Genomic DNA, 16,783 nt, shown 5'->3' on the forward strand with positions numbered 1-16,783 from the left:
GATTGTTATGGTGATGTTGGAGTTACTTAGCAGAATTGACATAAGAAATTGCTCCTACATTTAATCCCCTGTAGCCATGTTGAAATAGTGCATATACTGTATGTGCTAGATATAAAGATCATAGAGGTTATATTTGATCTTTTCCTTAAGTAATGTTCTGCAGTATTTTACAATAATAAATGTAGGTTTTGCTGTTGTTCTCTACTGCAGAATAATATTGTGGATAAAGTTATTACATTTTACAAATTTGGTTTAAAAAAAAAGATTATAAATGGCAATAACAACATTTATCACATAACATATTTACAGCTATACACATGTTGAATCACACACATTCTATATGGCTGTGCTTATGTATGATCAAGCTCATTTACATAGAAAAATACTCCAGAATCAATCTTTCCTTTTAAAGGCCTTGTTAGCATAATGAGTTGAGTCCTTCAAGTGCATCAAGATGAGAAAACAGCCTCTCTAATTACTGAGAAATCACTCAAGAATTATTTGTGATGGTGGGAACTACAGAACAACTGTGTTAACCACAGGAGGAGCATGACATAATCCATTAAGCAAACAATCAGAGACTTGTTATTTTTATTAATAAGCTTAACAGGGAAGAGCGATGTCATAAACTACCTCCTTAAGCCTTTTCTGATCATTTTGACTTTTTGTAGCTTTGCACATTGTTGTTTCGTGAATTGTCTGCAGCAAGAGTACATAAGTGACTCCAGGTGATACAACACTGTTGACTCAAGTAAAGTCTTCAGTTGTTCATTTGATTTGATCAGCTTCCTTTTCTATGACTGCCTGGTCTTCACATTTGCTTTCAAAAACAGTTAGTTTGTGACTTACACTCAACAAACTTTCCAGTTTTTTTTCATGGAAAATAATATGAAACGCTGTTTGAGACGGTAACACCTTGTGCCTCATTACTGAATTGAATGACACATCTTGGTTGAGAAGCCCTCCACAGTTTTGATTATTACAAGCTCTGAAAACTGATTTCTGATGTTTATGGACGCAGCACTTTATTAGTAAGCCAACATTTACACCTGCACTATGTAGGCCTATGAAAAGAAGTACTTCATTTTGTTATAACATGAAATAGTGACCCAAACACTCCAAATTCCTGCCTCGTCACAGTAGATGCTGACGTTCAGTAAAGTGAAACATTTTACAGCTGACTTTCAAAACACCCTAACCCTAACCCTTACCCTAACCCTAACCCTTACCCTAACCCTTACCCTAACCCTAACCCCTAACCCCTAACCCTTACCCTAACCCTTACCCTAACCCTAACCCTTACCCTAACCCTCACCTCACTACTGGAAAATACCCACACATTTAGATCACTGATTACAATTTGAAAACTTCAGATTTTTATTTATTTATTTATTTTACATTGCCTTGTAAAGTTGATATGGTTAATGCGTTAGCTTTACAACACCTTATAAAAATGAATATGGGTAACTGTTAGGGTTACAGCAGTACCTTTTAAGATTGATATGCCTAGAATGTTAGCTTTATAAAAATCGGTATGGCTAATGTGCTATAAATTGATGAGACTAATGTTATAGCTTTACAACACTCCATTATAAGTAGGGCTATCATGTTATTTTACAACATTTCCTTACACACCACGGGTAGTCACTGTAGTCAGTCAAATAAACCCAGCTGTAGGTACTAGTAATAGTTAAGTTAATATATGTTAATATTATTATTATTATTATTATTATTATTATTATTATCATGTTATATATTCATTCTGCTGTTTTAAGTTCCTTAATTGCAACCATGATTTGTGTGTGTCACAGCCACTGTTCTTAAGCAGGACTGAGCTATCTGCTGGTTGAAGTAGTGTTAACTGTGGTGTGACCAGCAGATGGCCACCGGTGCTGACAGAGTCTTTTTGTTTTCCACATGAGTGACTTTTCGGTTGCCCAGAGGCACAATAAAGATGTGTCAGTGTATAAATCTACTCTGAATAAACACATAAGGAGACCAACTGCTCTGTCAATGTTGCATTTACAGCAGTTTGATGTCGTGGTTATTACTGTCACTTGATGTAATTGTGCTAACAACAGCATTTTATCAGGTGTAATAGTGGTCATTTGTCGTGGTAATAATAACAACTTATAACAAATAAGGTAATGGGGCAGCTGTTGGAGCCAGTTTAACATGTCTCTGCTGTCACATCTTGTATTCAAGTAGCATAAAGTTGATTGACATATTTCAAAGGACAATTTTACACTTGAGTTGTTTACACTTGTTTACACTTAAGAAAGAAGGAAAACCTCTCAGGGTTCACTGTGTCAGTCCACATTAGACCCAATGTGTTCATCGTACTCTGTTAAATTCTTGTCCTTGTGCGCAGTAAATTACCTAAATTAACTAACTAAGTTCAGAATAAACAGTGGGACTTGAACTAGTTTATTCTGAACTTGGAAAATCTGCCTTTAGTTAGTTAATTTGGTTAATTCAGTGAGTTAGATAGAGTCCTGTGGTCCAGTTCAGCTTAGATTTTACATAGAGTACAGGGGTGTAACGATAACTGGATTTTTGAGGCACTGCTGGATGCTATTTCTGACTGTTCCTCTGTCTCATCCTCTGAGGCCTGGGCCTACCAAAGACAAGTCAATAAAACAGCAATATAATGTTACTATTAGAAATGTTTACAAGGAAAAGATCTGTGACAAATATACAAATCCAAGAAAGAAGAATCTGATGGTTTAATCTTTGATCGTCTGTTTAGTTCTAGTTAAATACTGAAATTCAGTTCAAATAAAACTGATTTGTACAGAGCTGTTCACAGCAATTGTAGTCATCAAGATGCATTATGGGTCTCATGGCCTTGAAATCGAAATGTCTTGATGCAATAGATTGTATTATATTAATTCAGTTTAGAAACTATTTAACAAATACATGTGGGGGGTAGGTCATCCAGATGTTCTCAGTCAGGCTGTTGAAGATCTTGCCAAGAGTGATTTCATCCAGAAAGGGAAAAATGTCTAATGTGGGTCAAGAGCAATGCTCTCATGAAGAAACTGCATAAGTGTTGAGTCACAGTCAGGGTGTCTGTTGTTCAACTCAAATGCAAGGGCAGATTTGACTTTTTTCACAACTGCTGAGTCAATCTTCTTCATGGATTCCAGGAATATGTGTGTCAATTGGAACTGTTGGCAGCTGTTTCTTTTAAGAGGTTTGAGAGTCTGATTTGTGCTATGACGGAGACATTAGAGCCAGCGCTTCAGACAACATCAGAGCAAATTAACAAATAGGCATTATTTTAACAAACTGACCAAATATTGGGAATGTAGTGTGAGTGGTTATATTCTCACCTTAAAACATAATAAAGTGACATATTAACAGTCTTACTGTGACAGTTAGAGCAGCTTTCAGCCTGCCTCAAAAAATAGATAAAATGATATATGGTGGGCAGTATTACTTATTTATCCTCTCATGTTGGACTGAGCAGACTGGGTGCTACCGTGAATCACTATGACCTCATCGCTGAGGTATAAAGTGGTATTACGAGACAGGATGGGCCATGGATAGCTGGTTAGCAGTAACTGGTTAAAGTTAGATATCTCTGCAACAGAATACATAGACATCTTTCACATAATATCAGAAATGTTACTTCTTTGCATTCTGTTGATGATTTTATTACATTTTTTAATGTTTTAAACTAAAAGTTTGGCCAAATCTTACATGATGCATCTTTAATTGAGATAATGAAGTGTTCGGTGCACTGGAAATATCTGGGTCTTTTTAAGGTTTATTTATTTTAATATTTTAGCCCCCTGTTAAGTGATGACTTGATGGGATTAAAATATTGCTTCCAGTGGGTGTTGACAGCCTGATGTTACTGGTCAGGCCTCAAGCTTTTCCCTGTCATGTTTCATTCATAGCAGTTCAGTAGACTCAGAACAAGAGAAGCTGCTGTACCTCAAGGTTTGTTTGACTTTTGAAAAGGAATTCATCTGGAGGAATTTAACTTTCTGTTGTTTTTTGTTTGTTTGGTTTTTTTTTTACATTAAATCCACCAAAGTTCACCTTTCCGCCACAGCTTGAAGATAGCCTACTGTCAAAATGACTGTGATTTTAATGTTGGGGATCTATTTCACACATCAGAACTGAATTCAGTAGTTTCATAGAGAAGAGATCTAGAGAGGTTATCCTTCCAACTTTGCTGTATTCAATTATTAAAGTCTCTTTCAGTTACACTCTGAAGGTGGGCAGACCTATTCTGGAATTGGTCGTTGTCACCAGACTCCATTGTCTAATAGAAATCATAAAGGCGTAATGTCTCTTGCCTTAAAAGGTGCATCGAAGCTCACATGATAGTCAGGATCAGCATTTAAACTTAATTTCAAATGTCTTGCATCCTGATCAAATCCAGATGTGATTAAATACACTTCCATTTACCCTTATTTTTTACACAGTATGTGTGTCCCCTATATCACAAATCTGATTGCAATCCATCCTGTTTTTCCTAGGCTACATGCAATTAGGGTACTCACGACCAGAGTTTGGTGGTAATGCACCTGTAGCTGTTTAGAAACTGCCAAAAACACTGGAAGAAGCATAACTTGAAAAATGGATCAGTTAGCAAGGTGGCTAAAACCTGTCAACTACAAGTGACCCACACAGCTCTGTCATCCACACAGGTTGTTCACATGATCAGGGATCAGATAAACATTACAGCAGCATGATGTCCTGGTGCTCTTCTAAGACAGCAGAAAACAGAAAACAACAGATCATTTCAGCATCTCTTCTTATGACAGGCCAGTAATGATATAGTAAAGTTTCTGTATACTAATTGGAACAGAGAAGCATTCACACCTTTTTAACAAATCGGTAGAATGCATCTCAATTATCTTTATTCTATATATTATCTTTATTGCTTCTTGGTTGCATTTACACTTGGCTTTTTACACGTTTTTTAGTCTGTACATGTCTACAGGTCTTCTTAGCCAAAGTTACTACAGATCCTCTCCCAAAATACTGTACTTTGAATAGTAATTTGTATATTTGACCTTGTTAAAATTCTTATAATGACATCCTGAATCTATGAACATGACAGGTTTCAAGTTTGGACCACAGTTGGCTTCAAACTGTTACTACTACTACTACTATACTACTACTAATAGAAATAATGATAATAATAGTATTATAATAATTATAATAAATAGATTTTATTTGTAAAGCACTTTTCATTCATTGTGAGACTAAAAGTGCTATAGTATTAATAACATAGAACACACAGCGTAAAGAAAATAATAATAATAATAGTTAGGGTGAAAAAGCCTTCTTGGATAGGAAGGTTTTAAGGCCTTTAACAAAAAAACAAAAAAAGAGTCTAGTGTCTGTGCGCTGCCTTCAGATAGTTAGGAAGGCTGTTCCAACAAGTGTGGTACAGCAGAGCAGAAGGCCTGATCCACCCTAAGTGTGGAGCTTAGTACCGGGGGCCCGGAGGAGCAAGTTGCTGGCACATGGAGCCTGTGCAATGAAAACAGAATTGGTGTTATGTGTTTGTGCTTTGTGCAGTGTCATTAGGATCCTGGCAGCGCTGTTCTTAATTTTACTTGAGATACTGGATGCTTCTGCCAGGGATCCCTGTGAGAACTGCATTGCAATAAATCCAGTCTTTAGGAGATAAATGCATGGATAAGTTTCCCTGCATTTGACAGGGTTAGAGAGGAGCAAGGTTTAGATACATTTTTGGAATGGGAGAAAGAGATTTTGCATATATTTCTTACATGGTTATTGAAAGTTAGATGAGGGTCAAACCTAACTGAGGAGGAAAGGGGGATGTCCTGGGTAGTTTGGGGGGGTGACTGAATCTGGTGTGTAGTGCCAATGAATAGAGCTTCAGTTTTGCTGCTGTTTAACCAGGGGACATTTGTGCTCATCCAGTCCTTTACAGTGCCTATAAAAAGTATTCACCCCCTTGGATTGTTCCCCTTTTATTGCTTTTAAAAATTGATTCATGGTCAATATAATTTGGCTTTTAAAAAGATTTTCCAAAAAAAACCTCTTTAATGTCAAAGTGAAAACAGATTTCTACAAAGTAATGTCAATTCATTAAAAATATATAATGTAAGATATATATGTGATTGTATAAATATTCATCCCCTTCAAGTCAGTATTTAGTAGATGCACCTTTGGCCACGATCACAGCACTGAGTCTGTGTGGATAGGTCTCAGTCAGGCTCACACATCTGGACACAGCAATTTTACTCCATTCTTCTTTGCAAAACTGCTCAAGCTCTGTCAGGTCGCTCGAGAACAGCCTTTTTCAAGTCCAGCCACCAATTCTCTATTGGATTGAGGTCTGGGCTTTGACTCAGCCACTCCAGAACATTCACCTTGTTGTCTTTAAACCATTTCTGTGTAGCTTTCACTGTATGTTTCATGTAATTGTCTGCTGGAAAATAAATCTTCTCTCGAATCGTAGTTCTCTTGCAGACTGAATCATATTGTCCTCCAGGATTTCATTATATTTTACTCTCTACCTTTACAAGCCTCCCAAGGCCTGCTGCCATGAAGCTTCCCCACAGCATGATGCTGCCACCACCATGCTTCACGGTGGGGATGGTGTGTTTGTGGTGATGTGTAGTGTTTGATGACAGCGTCTAGACTGATGCCAAAAAGCTCCATTTTGGTCTCATCAGACCAAAGAATCTTCTTCCAGTTGAACTTGGAGTCTCTCACATGCCTTTGGGTGAACTCTAGTCCAGATTTAATATGAGTTTTCTTCAACAGTGGCTTTCTCTTTGCCACTTTGCCACTGCTGGAAACCTCCAAAAAGCCTGCAGCAGATGATCACAGTGTTCTTGAAGGCAAATGATTAACAAAGGAGTTAGCCATGTAGCTTGGTCCCAGCCCATTTATGGCTTTGTATAAGGAGGAGGACCTTAAAGTCAATTGTGAAACTTAGATGAAATCAGTGCAGAGCAGCTTTCCTCTTAGTTCTGGTTAATAGCCGAGCTGCAGAGTTTTGAATGAGCTGAAGTCTCTCAGTGTTTTTTTCCGGGAGGCCAGTAAAAGTATATAACAGTAACAGTGTTAATGTAAGACCTGAAGTTTAAATCTGAATCTAAAATAACACCAAAACGTTAATCCATGGAGTTAATTTCCCCAGATTATTGTGCAGTGTTTCAATTTTTGTTTTGGGGCCAACTAGACGGATCTCAGTTTTATCCCCACATTTACTTCAAGAAATGATTGCTCATCCATGTATTTATTGCCAGATGACAGGTAGTAATGGAGTTTATGGCTGCAGCATCATTTGGTTCAGTGCAGATATACAGTTAAGGATCATCCACATAACTATGGAAACATACATTGTGCTCTCTGATGATGTCACCAAATGGCAGCATGTTCAGTGAGAATAATAAATGACTGAGGCAGCTCCCCTGTGGAACCTCAAAGCAGTTGTCATGTTCCTCAGACACGTTGAGCTTTCTACCTTTGATGTATGTTTTGAGCCAGCTCTGAAACTTTCCAGTGTCCCCAATGTTAATTACTGTTCCACTCTGCTATTCCACTATATTTCTATAGTGATAGTGTAAGCGGTAGAAAACTGTCTTTGGAGTTATATAAAAAAAAAAACAAGTAATAACGTACAAACAAAAGCACAAAGTAAACAGCAAGTAGAGAGCTGAGGAACACACATCTGCCCAATACGATGCCTTTGTTTGCTTTGTCTCCTTAAGACAGGTGCTGAGGTGAGACATGGCTGAAGAAGGGCTTAGGGCAGTTTTGAAGTACAGTTGGGTATCATCAGCATAGCAATGAAAAGACATCCCATGTCAGCCAATGACACGTTCAAAGGGGCACATGTAGAGGGTAAACAGGATGGGACCAAGATCTGATCCCTGTGAAACACCTCAGGGAGTGATTTAGACCAGCATCCTCCCAATGAGACATAATCAGCCCTACCAGAAAGGTTGGCCATAAACCACTGAAGTGCAGAGTCTGACAGTTCAGTGGTGGTGTGGAGGTGCTCTAAGAGGACAGTATGTACCACAGTGTCAAATGCTGTGCTCTGATCAAGGAGAATCAGAGGAGAAGGGGACCCTGCATCAGCTGCCATTAGCAGGTCATTCATAACACAGCTGTTTCAGTGTTGTGTGCTGTGTTTAAGGTGGTCCTGAAGCTCAGAAGCAACCACTTTCTCCAACATCATGGAAAGGAAAGGGAGGTCTTCAGCTGGCAACAACTTCTGGGTCCAGGGTAGGCTTTTTGAGGAGGGGGTAGATGACTGCCACCTTGAGGGCAGATGGAATATTACGGTTTGAAGGGAGAGGTTGACAGTTTCAGTGATCACGGGTCAGAGAACGGGGATGTATTACTTGAGGAGAGATGTGGGAATGGGGTCCGCAGCACAAGTATAGGGTTTCATCTTCCTGAGGATTCCCTCAATAACTCAACAATTTACTCAATAAATGAATACTTGTCTGATAGGCAGAATTGGTGGTGTGGGTGTAAAAACAGTGTTCAGGATGAAAATAGCATTTAACAGGTTTTAATTACTTTGGTTGACTTGAAGCATTGACCATTGTTTTCAGACACATTATTTGCAACTGAGTCTGACACTAGTAATAAATCATAAACTTTACTTATAAAACCTTTCAATGTTAGGGTACTTTATATCATTAAAACACAGATAACTAACAGGTGGTTAAAAGAAATGAATGGTGTGTGTATGAAAACCTTGGTATGAACACAAGATCTACCTTACTGACAAAACAAGAATTGGTAGACACTAACCAGAGCACCTCAAGCAGCTTTGAAAACTAAAGCTAGATGAAGATGTGGAAGATGTAGAAACCATCTAAATAAATTAGCAAATTGACAGGCAGCTAGTGAGGAGCATCAAGGATTGAAGCAGACAACAGCGATGAAGCCTGGAGAAGATAAAAGCACCAATGACCCTCTCCAGGTCTGTGAAGTCAAACACCCGAAAAATCTTAATGTTCTTCAGTTGAATAAAACATGATTACACATTAGTATTTCAGTTAGTTGAGCATCTAATGAGAAAATTACATAAAATATCAGCTTCTGCATCACGTCTCACATAGCCACATGAGAACATGGGCTATGAATAGAATAATGAGTGCTAGGTAAGGTTAGGTTTTACTGTCTCTGACTTGGAACATGGTGCTTTGCAGTGTTGGGCAAGTTACTTGAAAATTGTAATTAATTACTGATTACATATTACTCATTGTAATCTATTACTCAGCAAAAAAAATGTGGTTTAACAAGCAGGCAGAAAACATTTTGGGAGGACAGTTTACTGGCATTTTAATTTTAGTTTTAAAATGAAAGTGGTGGAGAGCAGCCTCTCTTCTGCACCATTAGCTCGGGAGAAAGACACTGCTGTCCAACACGCTGTGTGAGCGCAGCTGCAGTGTGTGTTGGTCAGTCTCATGTGTTATTGCTGGAATTCGCTGCTCTGCTTGGTCTAAATTGCAACCCTGATGAATACTTCTTCAATTCTTCTTCGCACAGATTTCAGTTTGTTTTTCTTCAATTTTAACAGCACGCCTATTTTCCAGAACCACTAATTTAACCTTATACTACAATGTAGACGTCTGTAATAGAGCCCATCATGACAAACAGTTGAAAGCTCTCTTGAAGTCAGAAAATCACATGAATATCTTACTGTAAAATGTATAAAAAAAACATCCAGCAAAATTTGAATGATTAAAAAAATTGCCAAGTATATAAAATTAGGTATCAAAAACACTGAGTAGTATTCTTTGCTCTGAAACACAGTTGGCTTGTCCACTGAAACACAGCCAAGCATCCACAATGTAAATGTAATTTAAATTTGCTGTCTCACAAATGCAAATGCTATTTTAACAACCTCTAACCCCATTGTTTCTTTCTCTCCTACAGGTATCATGTCTGCAACAGGGAATGGCTATGTCATTTATATGACCATCAAACGCAAGACCAAGTTGAAGCCGCCAGAGCTCATGACTGTTAATCTAGCCATCTTCGACTTTGGCATATCAGGTATGGTAGAACTTTAAGTTGTAAAATCAGTGATGGCAGATTGTTTGGTGTAAGCACCACTAAAGTATTTATTGTACACTTGCTGTCACTCTAAATAGAAACTAGTAACAGCACTACTAAATATATTGTATCTAGACTTCATGAGTAAAATCTAGCCTGGCATCAGTGTGTTTATTTTGTCCTTCAGCAAGGCAGGAGTCCACACCAAGGTTTCCCTCTTCTGATGCTATGTCCACTTGTAATTATAATTATTCAAGTGTATTACAGTACAGTGAAGTCTAAAACACACATGCACACGATTGTTACAGTAGTCATTACATGGCCCCCACTCCCAATTAAAAAACAAGGTATGGTTGCACCACAAATACAGGTACAACATTTTCACATGCAGTGTACAGTGTTTCAAGGCCTGGGACACACAGAGGTTGATTTTTTGTTTTAATTTGATTTGATTCTGTCTGTTTTCAGTGCCTGTGTATGACCTGCTCAGGTGTAGTCACTGCACAGCAAACACAAAGTGTTACGTAAAGTGTTAGGTAATAAACAGTACTGTCCTCCAGGTTTAATACACAAACTGTAACTCACTGTATATTCAATGCAAAAGACACATCATTCCCCTTCTAGTCAGCAGTAAGTATGGACAGGACAGAGCAAGAATGAACATACAGTACCAGTCAAAAGTTTGGACACACTTTCCCATTCACATCAATGAGAAAATGTGTCCAAACTTTTGACTGGTACTGTAGGTCCACTTTTTAATCCCAAAAGGACATCAATGTCGATTTTGACTAATGAAAGTAGGATTAGGTGCATAAAACTTAATAGAACCGGAGCGTTCTCTCAAACAAGCAGCACATTGCTCAGCCTGTCTCAGTCACTGACACACGGGGAAGGTTCAAATGTTGAAACAATCTGATGTTTGCTTGCTCTGTTGTTTGCATCACGTCCAGTTAGGAGTCGGTCCAAGACAATACTGGCAGATAAGATACATAAATAATGTGCAACCTTTTCATTTTCATTTGAAAGCATCTTACAGTCTGCTGCCTGTATGAGAATAAGAACAGGCAGAGTGCTGTGCTGTGTAGGCATTAATGCCATGTCTCTATCAGTGGAGAGCAGCCTATCTACTGCACTGTTAGCTCTGGGTAAAGACAACACTGTCCCACACCCTGAACAGGCGCAGGGTTGTTGAGGTGACACAGTTCATTTCTTCACCTCAGAGTTTGTTCACATTACGTTGTTTAATGCTGCAGTGTATGTTAGTCAGCTGCTCTTCTTTGTTACTGCTGTTCTTCACTGCTCCACTCCACTAACGTTGTCTGAGTGATAGTGTAGAGAGTTCAAAATATACTGTAAAATGTCCAGGTGCTGCACTGCCATCAATGTTGAATTCCACCTTTTTCTTTCTGTCAACATCACGTCATTAGTAGTGACTACACCTGAGGAGGTGATACACAGGTACAGTCCTGAAAACAGGCCTTGTAATGCCACCTTGTGGAAACAACAACAACAAAAGCTCTGAAGTACAGTATGTGTACTGCATGGAAAATGTTATACCTAGATTTGTGGTGCCATCGTGCTAGTTTTTAAACTGTTAACTATTAACAACTATACATTTTGTAATATCAGTAAAAAGTGCAAATACTGTTTTTAATTTGGTTAATAAATACTGTTATGTAACAATTGTGTACATGTGTTTTAGACTTAGACTATAATACACTTCAGTAATTGTGATTACAGATGGATATAGCTTCAGAAGAAACCTATAAACAGACTGTGATTGTTGGTTTGTTATGTTTATAATTTAAAGATAGTTTCCTGTTTCATTAACCATAATTATATTACTACACTTTGAATTTGATTGCCATGAAAATGTGTAGATCCTTGTTTCTTTAGTTAAGATTATACATTAGTCAGGAGTTAAAATATTTGGTTTTATATTATAGAATTTATATAGCAATATATAATTGTTATATAGTTTCTATAGCTATGATGGTCTAAATAAAACATTCTGTTTTATCATGTTCAATAATATTATTTCATTGTCTATTCAAAAATGTATTTCAGGTCTGTTGTTATTGAGATGTTACATGGTGATAACTACATCCAACAGCTAGTCTTTGACAGTACTTACTGTGATCTTTTTTTTCTGAGTAATTATACAGTAAGAACAGGAAAACAGCATATAGCTTGTGTTTTCTGTGAAATGATTACATAGGAAACATTTGATAACTGTGGAATTGAAGATACAATGTATATCAGAGATGGGAGTAAGTCACACATATACAAGTCTCAAGTCTTAACCTTCAAGTCTCAAGCAAGTCCCAAGTCATTTTTGTGAGAGTCGAGTCAAACCAAGTCAAGTCATAGCTTAGGTCAAGCAAGTCACAAGTCAAGTCATAGAAATATAACAAGCTGGAAGACAACCGTCTTAAAACTTTAAGAGACTGCAGCCTAAGTTTTATGTAGCCCTCCTTTACACAAAAGGGCTAACAAATAGAGGAAGGGGATATAAGGCTAAAGAATAATTATAATACTCACTAGGACCAGCAGGATCAGAATTACTAGGAACGACTACAGGGCCAGGTGTACCAGACAGAGTACTCAACACAGTAGTTTGTTTTGGGAAGATGGGATGTTAGCTGCCAGCTAACGTTAGATTAAAAATAACGTGAAGTTAGCTAGAAGCATTACTTACTTTTCTTTGTGTAGTCGGAAATGGCGGATGGTGACGTGGTGCTGGATGTGTGGGATATGTTTGCGCTGCACACCTTGCACACAGCGAATAGTTTATTTTGTTGAGTTGAATAGTCTTTAAATCCAAATGTAATAATTTGGGGAACACTGGCTGTGTCAGCAGCAGAACCGGTAGCACCTTCCATCTTTCAAACCCCGGCCGCTCTACGTTAAAATGGGCGGGCGCATCACGTAGTAGAGAGATTACCGGTTGCCAGGTTCGCCCACATGCAACAGGAAACATCCAATCTAAAATATTTTTTATTATTATTATTCTTTACCAATTAACCAAGACAGCAATGAGTCATTTCATGCAAGTCTAAGTCAAGTCTCAAGTCATGGGTAGCAAGTCCAAGTCAAGTCAAGTCTTTTCTCACTGTTGATCAAGCAAGTCACAAGTCCTCAATCTGGTGACTTAAATCTGACTCGAGTCAAGTCACTAGACTCGAGTCCCCCATCTCTGATGTATATTATTACATTATTGTTAGTTTTTCCTCCTTGGATGTGAAAAGTCATCCATAGCTATACATTTGAGAGATATAAGTTTAGTTTCTACCTCAGTCTGGCCTTTATAAGTTGCTGCAGTGTTGGACTAACACACCTGCTAGGAGATCATTTTCAAAAGTATAGACCCATTTCTTGACTTGTTTGTTTCAATTTATACAAAGAAGTAGAAGACATAGGTATAATAAATCCCTGGATTGTGGGTGAAGCTTGCCTGTCACACTCACATAAACAATTATTCTTACAACTGCCATGAGTTCCCCCGTAATGACATTACCAGAAATGTACATAGTAAATATCGGGAAGTTACACTCTAAATCCCCAATTGTTACTTCCTTGTTCCTCATTGTGTTGTTTTCTTCCACTGCACCTACATTAAAGTATCAGTAGGAACCAAGAAGTATTTTATATGTACGGATTCATACTCTTTGTGCTGTTTGCTTGTTGCATTACTGAGGCTGGTCTAAGTTAGCATCTTCATCTTTGTTTCAGAGCTGGAATTGTCATAGTTAACTTTTGTATTACTATAAGAGAGGACACAGTAAGTTAGGCTGGTAGACGGGAAGAGGGCCAATGTTTAAGAATCACAGTTCACTGATGATTTTTTAGATATGAAATGTACTAACTTAAATATATTCTCTAAATTAATTCCCAAATACCTAATCAAACATTGAACATTCATAAGATTAAACATCTTTAAAAGTATTTAAAACTATCCTGGAAACTACCAAACATGAGAGCATAACCACTGGTGGAGGTAGAGATGCTAAATATTTTTGATAAGAAATAATACCATTTTCATCATGTTTTACTAATTCTCTGAACATGAAACTGGTTAAAGTGTCGGTCTGTTGCCATATTCCCTTCTCTCTGCTGAAGGAAGCTTTCAGACAAATGAAATTATTTTCCATTCCCAAAGCTGTATCCACTCTTGTTACGATGATGCTCGTTATCTGTTTGGCTGCCCTTTCATTAACTTTCCTTTTGTTTTGTTTTTATTTCATCACTCATTATCTAGTGTTGTCCCCATTAATTGCTCCAACCCATAATGCTTCCTAGCTCTTTATTAAATTTTTCCTTTTAATGAGTTTTGGATATAAGTATGGATATAATTCAACAGGTTATGATATAAATGATGTTAGTGTATGGCGTTTTAAAATCATTGTCCATGTGCCCCTTTTTAACATTGAACACCTGCCCCTCCAAAGGCCTCTGCATGGTCTGCATTTGATCATAAGAATATCACATAACTTAGACATAAGAAAGTAGAGATAAGTAGTCAACTAGTGTAAGAAAACATCATGCCATGGGTTGGTTTTCTTCCTCTGTTCCCCAATTTATTGAGTCACCAGCCACCACTGTAGATAGCATCCCTTCACCCCAGACAGCACTAATAGATTCTCAGAAAAGATGTTGGATAATGTTTAAGCAAGCATGTAAACCAGTGAACTACTTGTAGACAACTATAGAACATTTCTTTCATAAGCTATAGCTCAGGGGGCTTTACATGCTATTATGAAATCATAACAAGTACCAATAGATTGCTAACGTATTTTGTAATTTTTATAATGAAGTGTGACAACTCACTAAAATCCATTATAAATAGTAATATAATAATCAACGTGTCCTACTGTTTGATTAGAGCACATTTCAGCTTTTACAATGAACATGAATCTGAATGTCAGCGTTTTAATGAGTTAAACATAATCATCAGTTGTTGTAGTTATGAGACAAGAGGTCATTCTGTTCTTATATGATAGGCAGCCACAGAGACCACGAGACACTGAGGACCAGAACTGGGCAAAATATTTTCCACATTAAATTGTAGCAGCTCAAGGAACAGTTAAAAATGACCCATGTATGCCCTGTATGCACTGCTCTGTACCAGACACTGTCAAAAATCAACCTACTATGTACCCAGAAAGTGCACAAAGCCTGGTCATGCGCACATGTTTGCCTTGCAGCTACTTACGCTGTACTCCTAGCTCACAATAAATGTTAATAAATAAGTCTGCTGTCCTCTCATGCCTTGTGATGGGAATTATGACATTGGCATATTTAGAAGAACTGAAGAGTTTTATTCCAAAATGTCATCCACCAGTTGAGTTCAGGAATAAAGTTCTTGGTACAATAACAACCTGAAACCTCCAGGACAAGCAGGGGTCATGCCATTCTGTTTCAGAGGGGTGTAATGATTTCATTTGATGTCTCAGTTGGAGTAACTTTGAGGCATTATCCAATCCTGCATTTTTCCTTGATTTGATTCGATTACATTTTATTATTACAATAAATTAAACAGCTGTAAAAGTAGACATAATGAAAAGCAGCTTGACTGAATCAGCAGTTTCTTCCTTTGAGTAATCCTTCTCCATCTATCACATTTTAAGGTGGATTCAGTTGGCATTCCAACCTTGATTACTGTTTTTTTTTTTGTTTTTTTTTTTACAGCTTTACAATTTGCTCATTATCTTGTGATGATCTATGACTATAAGCCTTCATCCTCACATTCAGTCTTCTCGCTGCCACATGCTTTACTGCAGCTGCAAGAAGTACTACACTCTTCAGTATCAGCTATGCAGAAGTTTGATATATACCTTACTTGCTACTTTTTCATTTCAACTGTGTCTTAATATATATAGACACACTGGTGACCATTTTGGATGCTGGTGATTGTGTTGCTTATGTGAACAGAACTTCACTGGCTTTCTATCTGAAAGAGCAGTGCACACAGAATCCTTATCAAATACAGAACAATGGATCTGTCAACACTTGTGTTACAGAATGTATCACAGTGAATCAAGGTTGACACGTCAGAATAAAACAAATGCCACAAACAAGGTTGGGTTAACTGTGTGTTGAAACCAATGTGACAAAACTAAAGAGAGAAACAGCATGGCAGTCATGTTTGGTAATAAGGGTAAGTGAGAGTGTGTGCATGTGTAAAGGAACATAAGGAGGACTGGGGGAAGGAAAATAGAAATGAAAGTGAAAAAATGTTCAAAACTAGTCTATTCTTTTTTTCTTTACGACATAATACAGTATATGTGAATGCAACATTCCACTCTACAGATTATTTGAGTACCTTTCACTCTCACAGTTCTCATCCAACTTATGTCCAGCTGCAGCTGTTTTCAACGAAAAAGCTTTCAAATACCTGCCCAGCACAAATTCTATCATGAAAGTATGAAGTATAACTTCAAATAAATGTTGATTATACTCAGAGTTCTACTCATCTGTTGGATGTGTAAAAGGCAACAGTTTGCTCATGTGTTACTTTGTCACAAAATGGCCAAAAATGACATACAAAATCAATTAGAAAGCTGCTTTAATGAGCATGAACACAGTATTGAACTATGTCAAATGCAAAACCAAATCTCTTGAGCAAATGGAATTATGTACGAAGCATACATACTAAACTTTTAGCCTTTGGCTTATATGGACAAGCATTTCATTTCTAACCTTCTTCAAATGTATTACCTAGTTGATTGTATTCTGCCTTTTCTTGCTCTCAATCTGACTC

The 16,783-nt window shown here is 37.6% G+C and overlaps 1 protein-coding gene across 1 annotated transcript in view; it reads left to right on the forward strand.

Annotated features, from left to right (window-relative positions):
- Positions 1–16,783, forward strand: part of opn5 (opsin 5) — a 49,467-nt gene that overhangs the window by 17,917 nt on the left and 14,767 nt on the right. The window contains exon 3 of the mRNA XM_062437083.1: positions 9,904–10,023. Within this exon, the coding sequence (XP_062293067.1) occupies positions 9,904–10,023 (120 nt within the window). The remainder of the gene's footprint in view (positions 1–9,903; positions 10,024–16,783) is intronic.

Source organism: Scomber scombrus, chromosome 17 (assembly GCF_963691925.1).
Source record: "Scomber scombrus chromosome 17, fScoSco1.1, whole genome shotgun sequence".
NCBI classification, from domain to species: domain Eukaryota; kingdom Metazoa; phylum Chordata; class Actinopteri; order Scombriformes; family Scombridae; genus Scomber; species Scomber scombrus.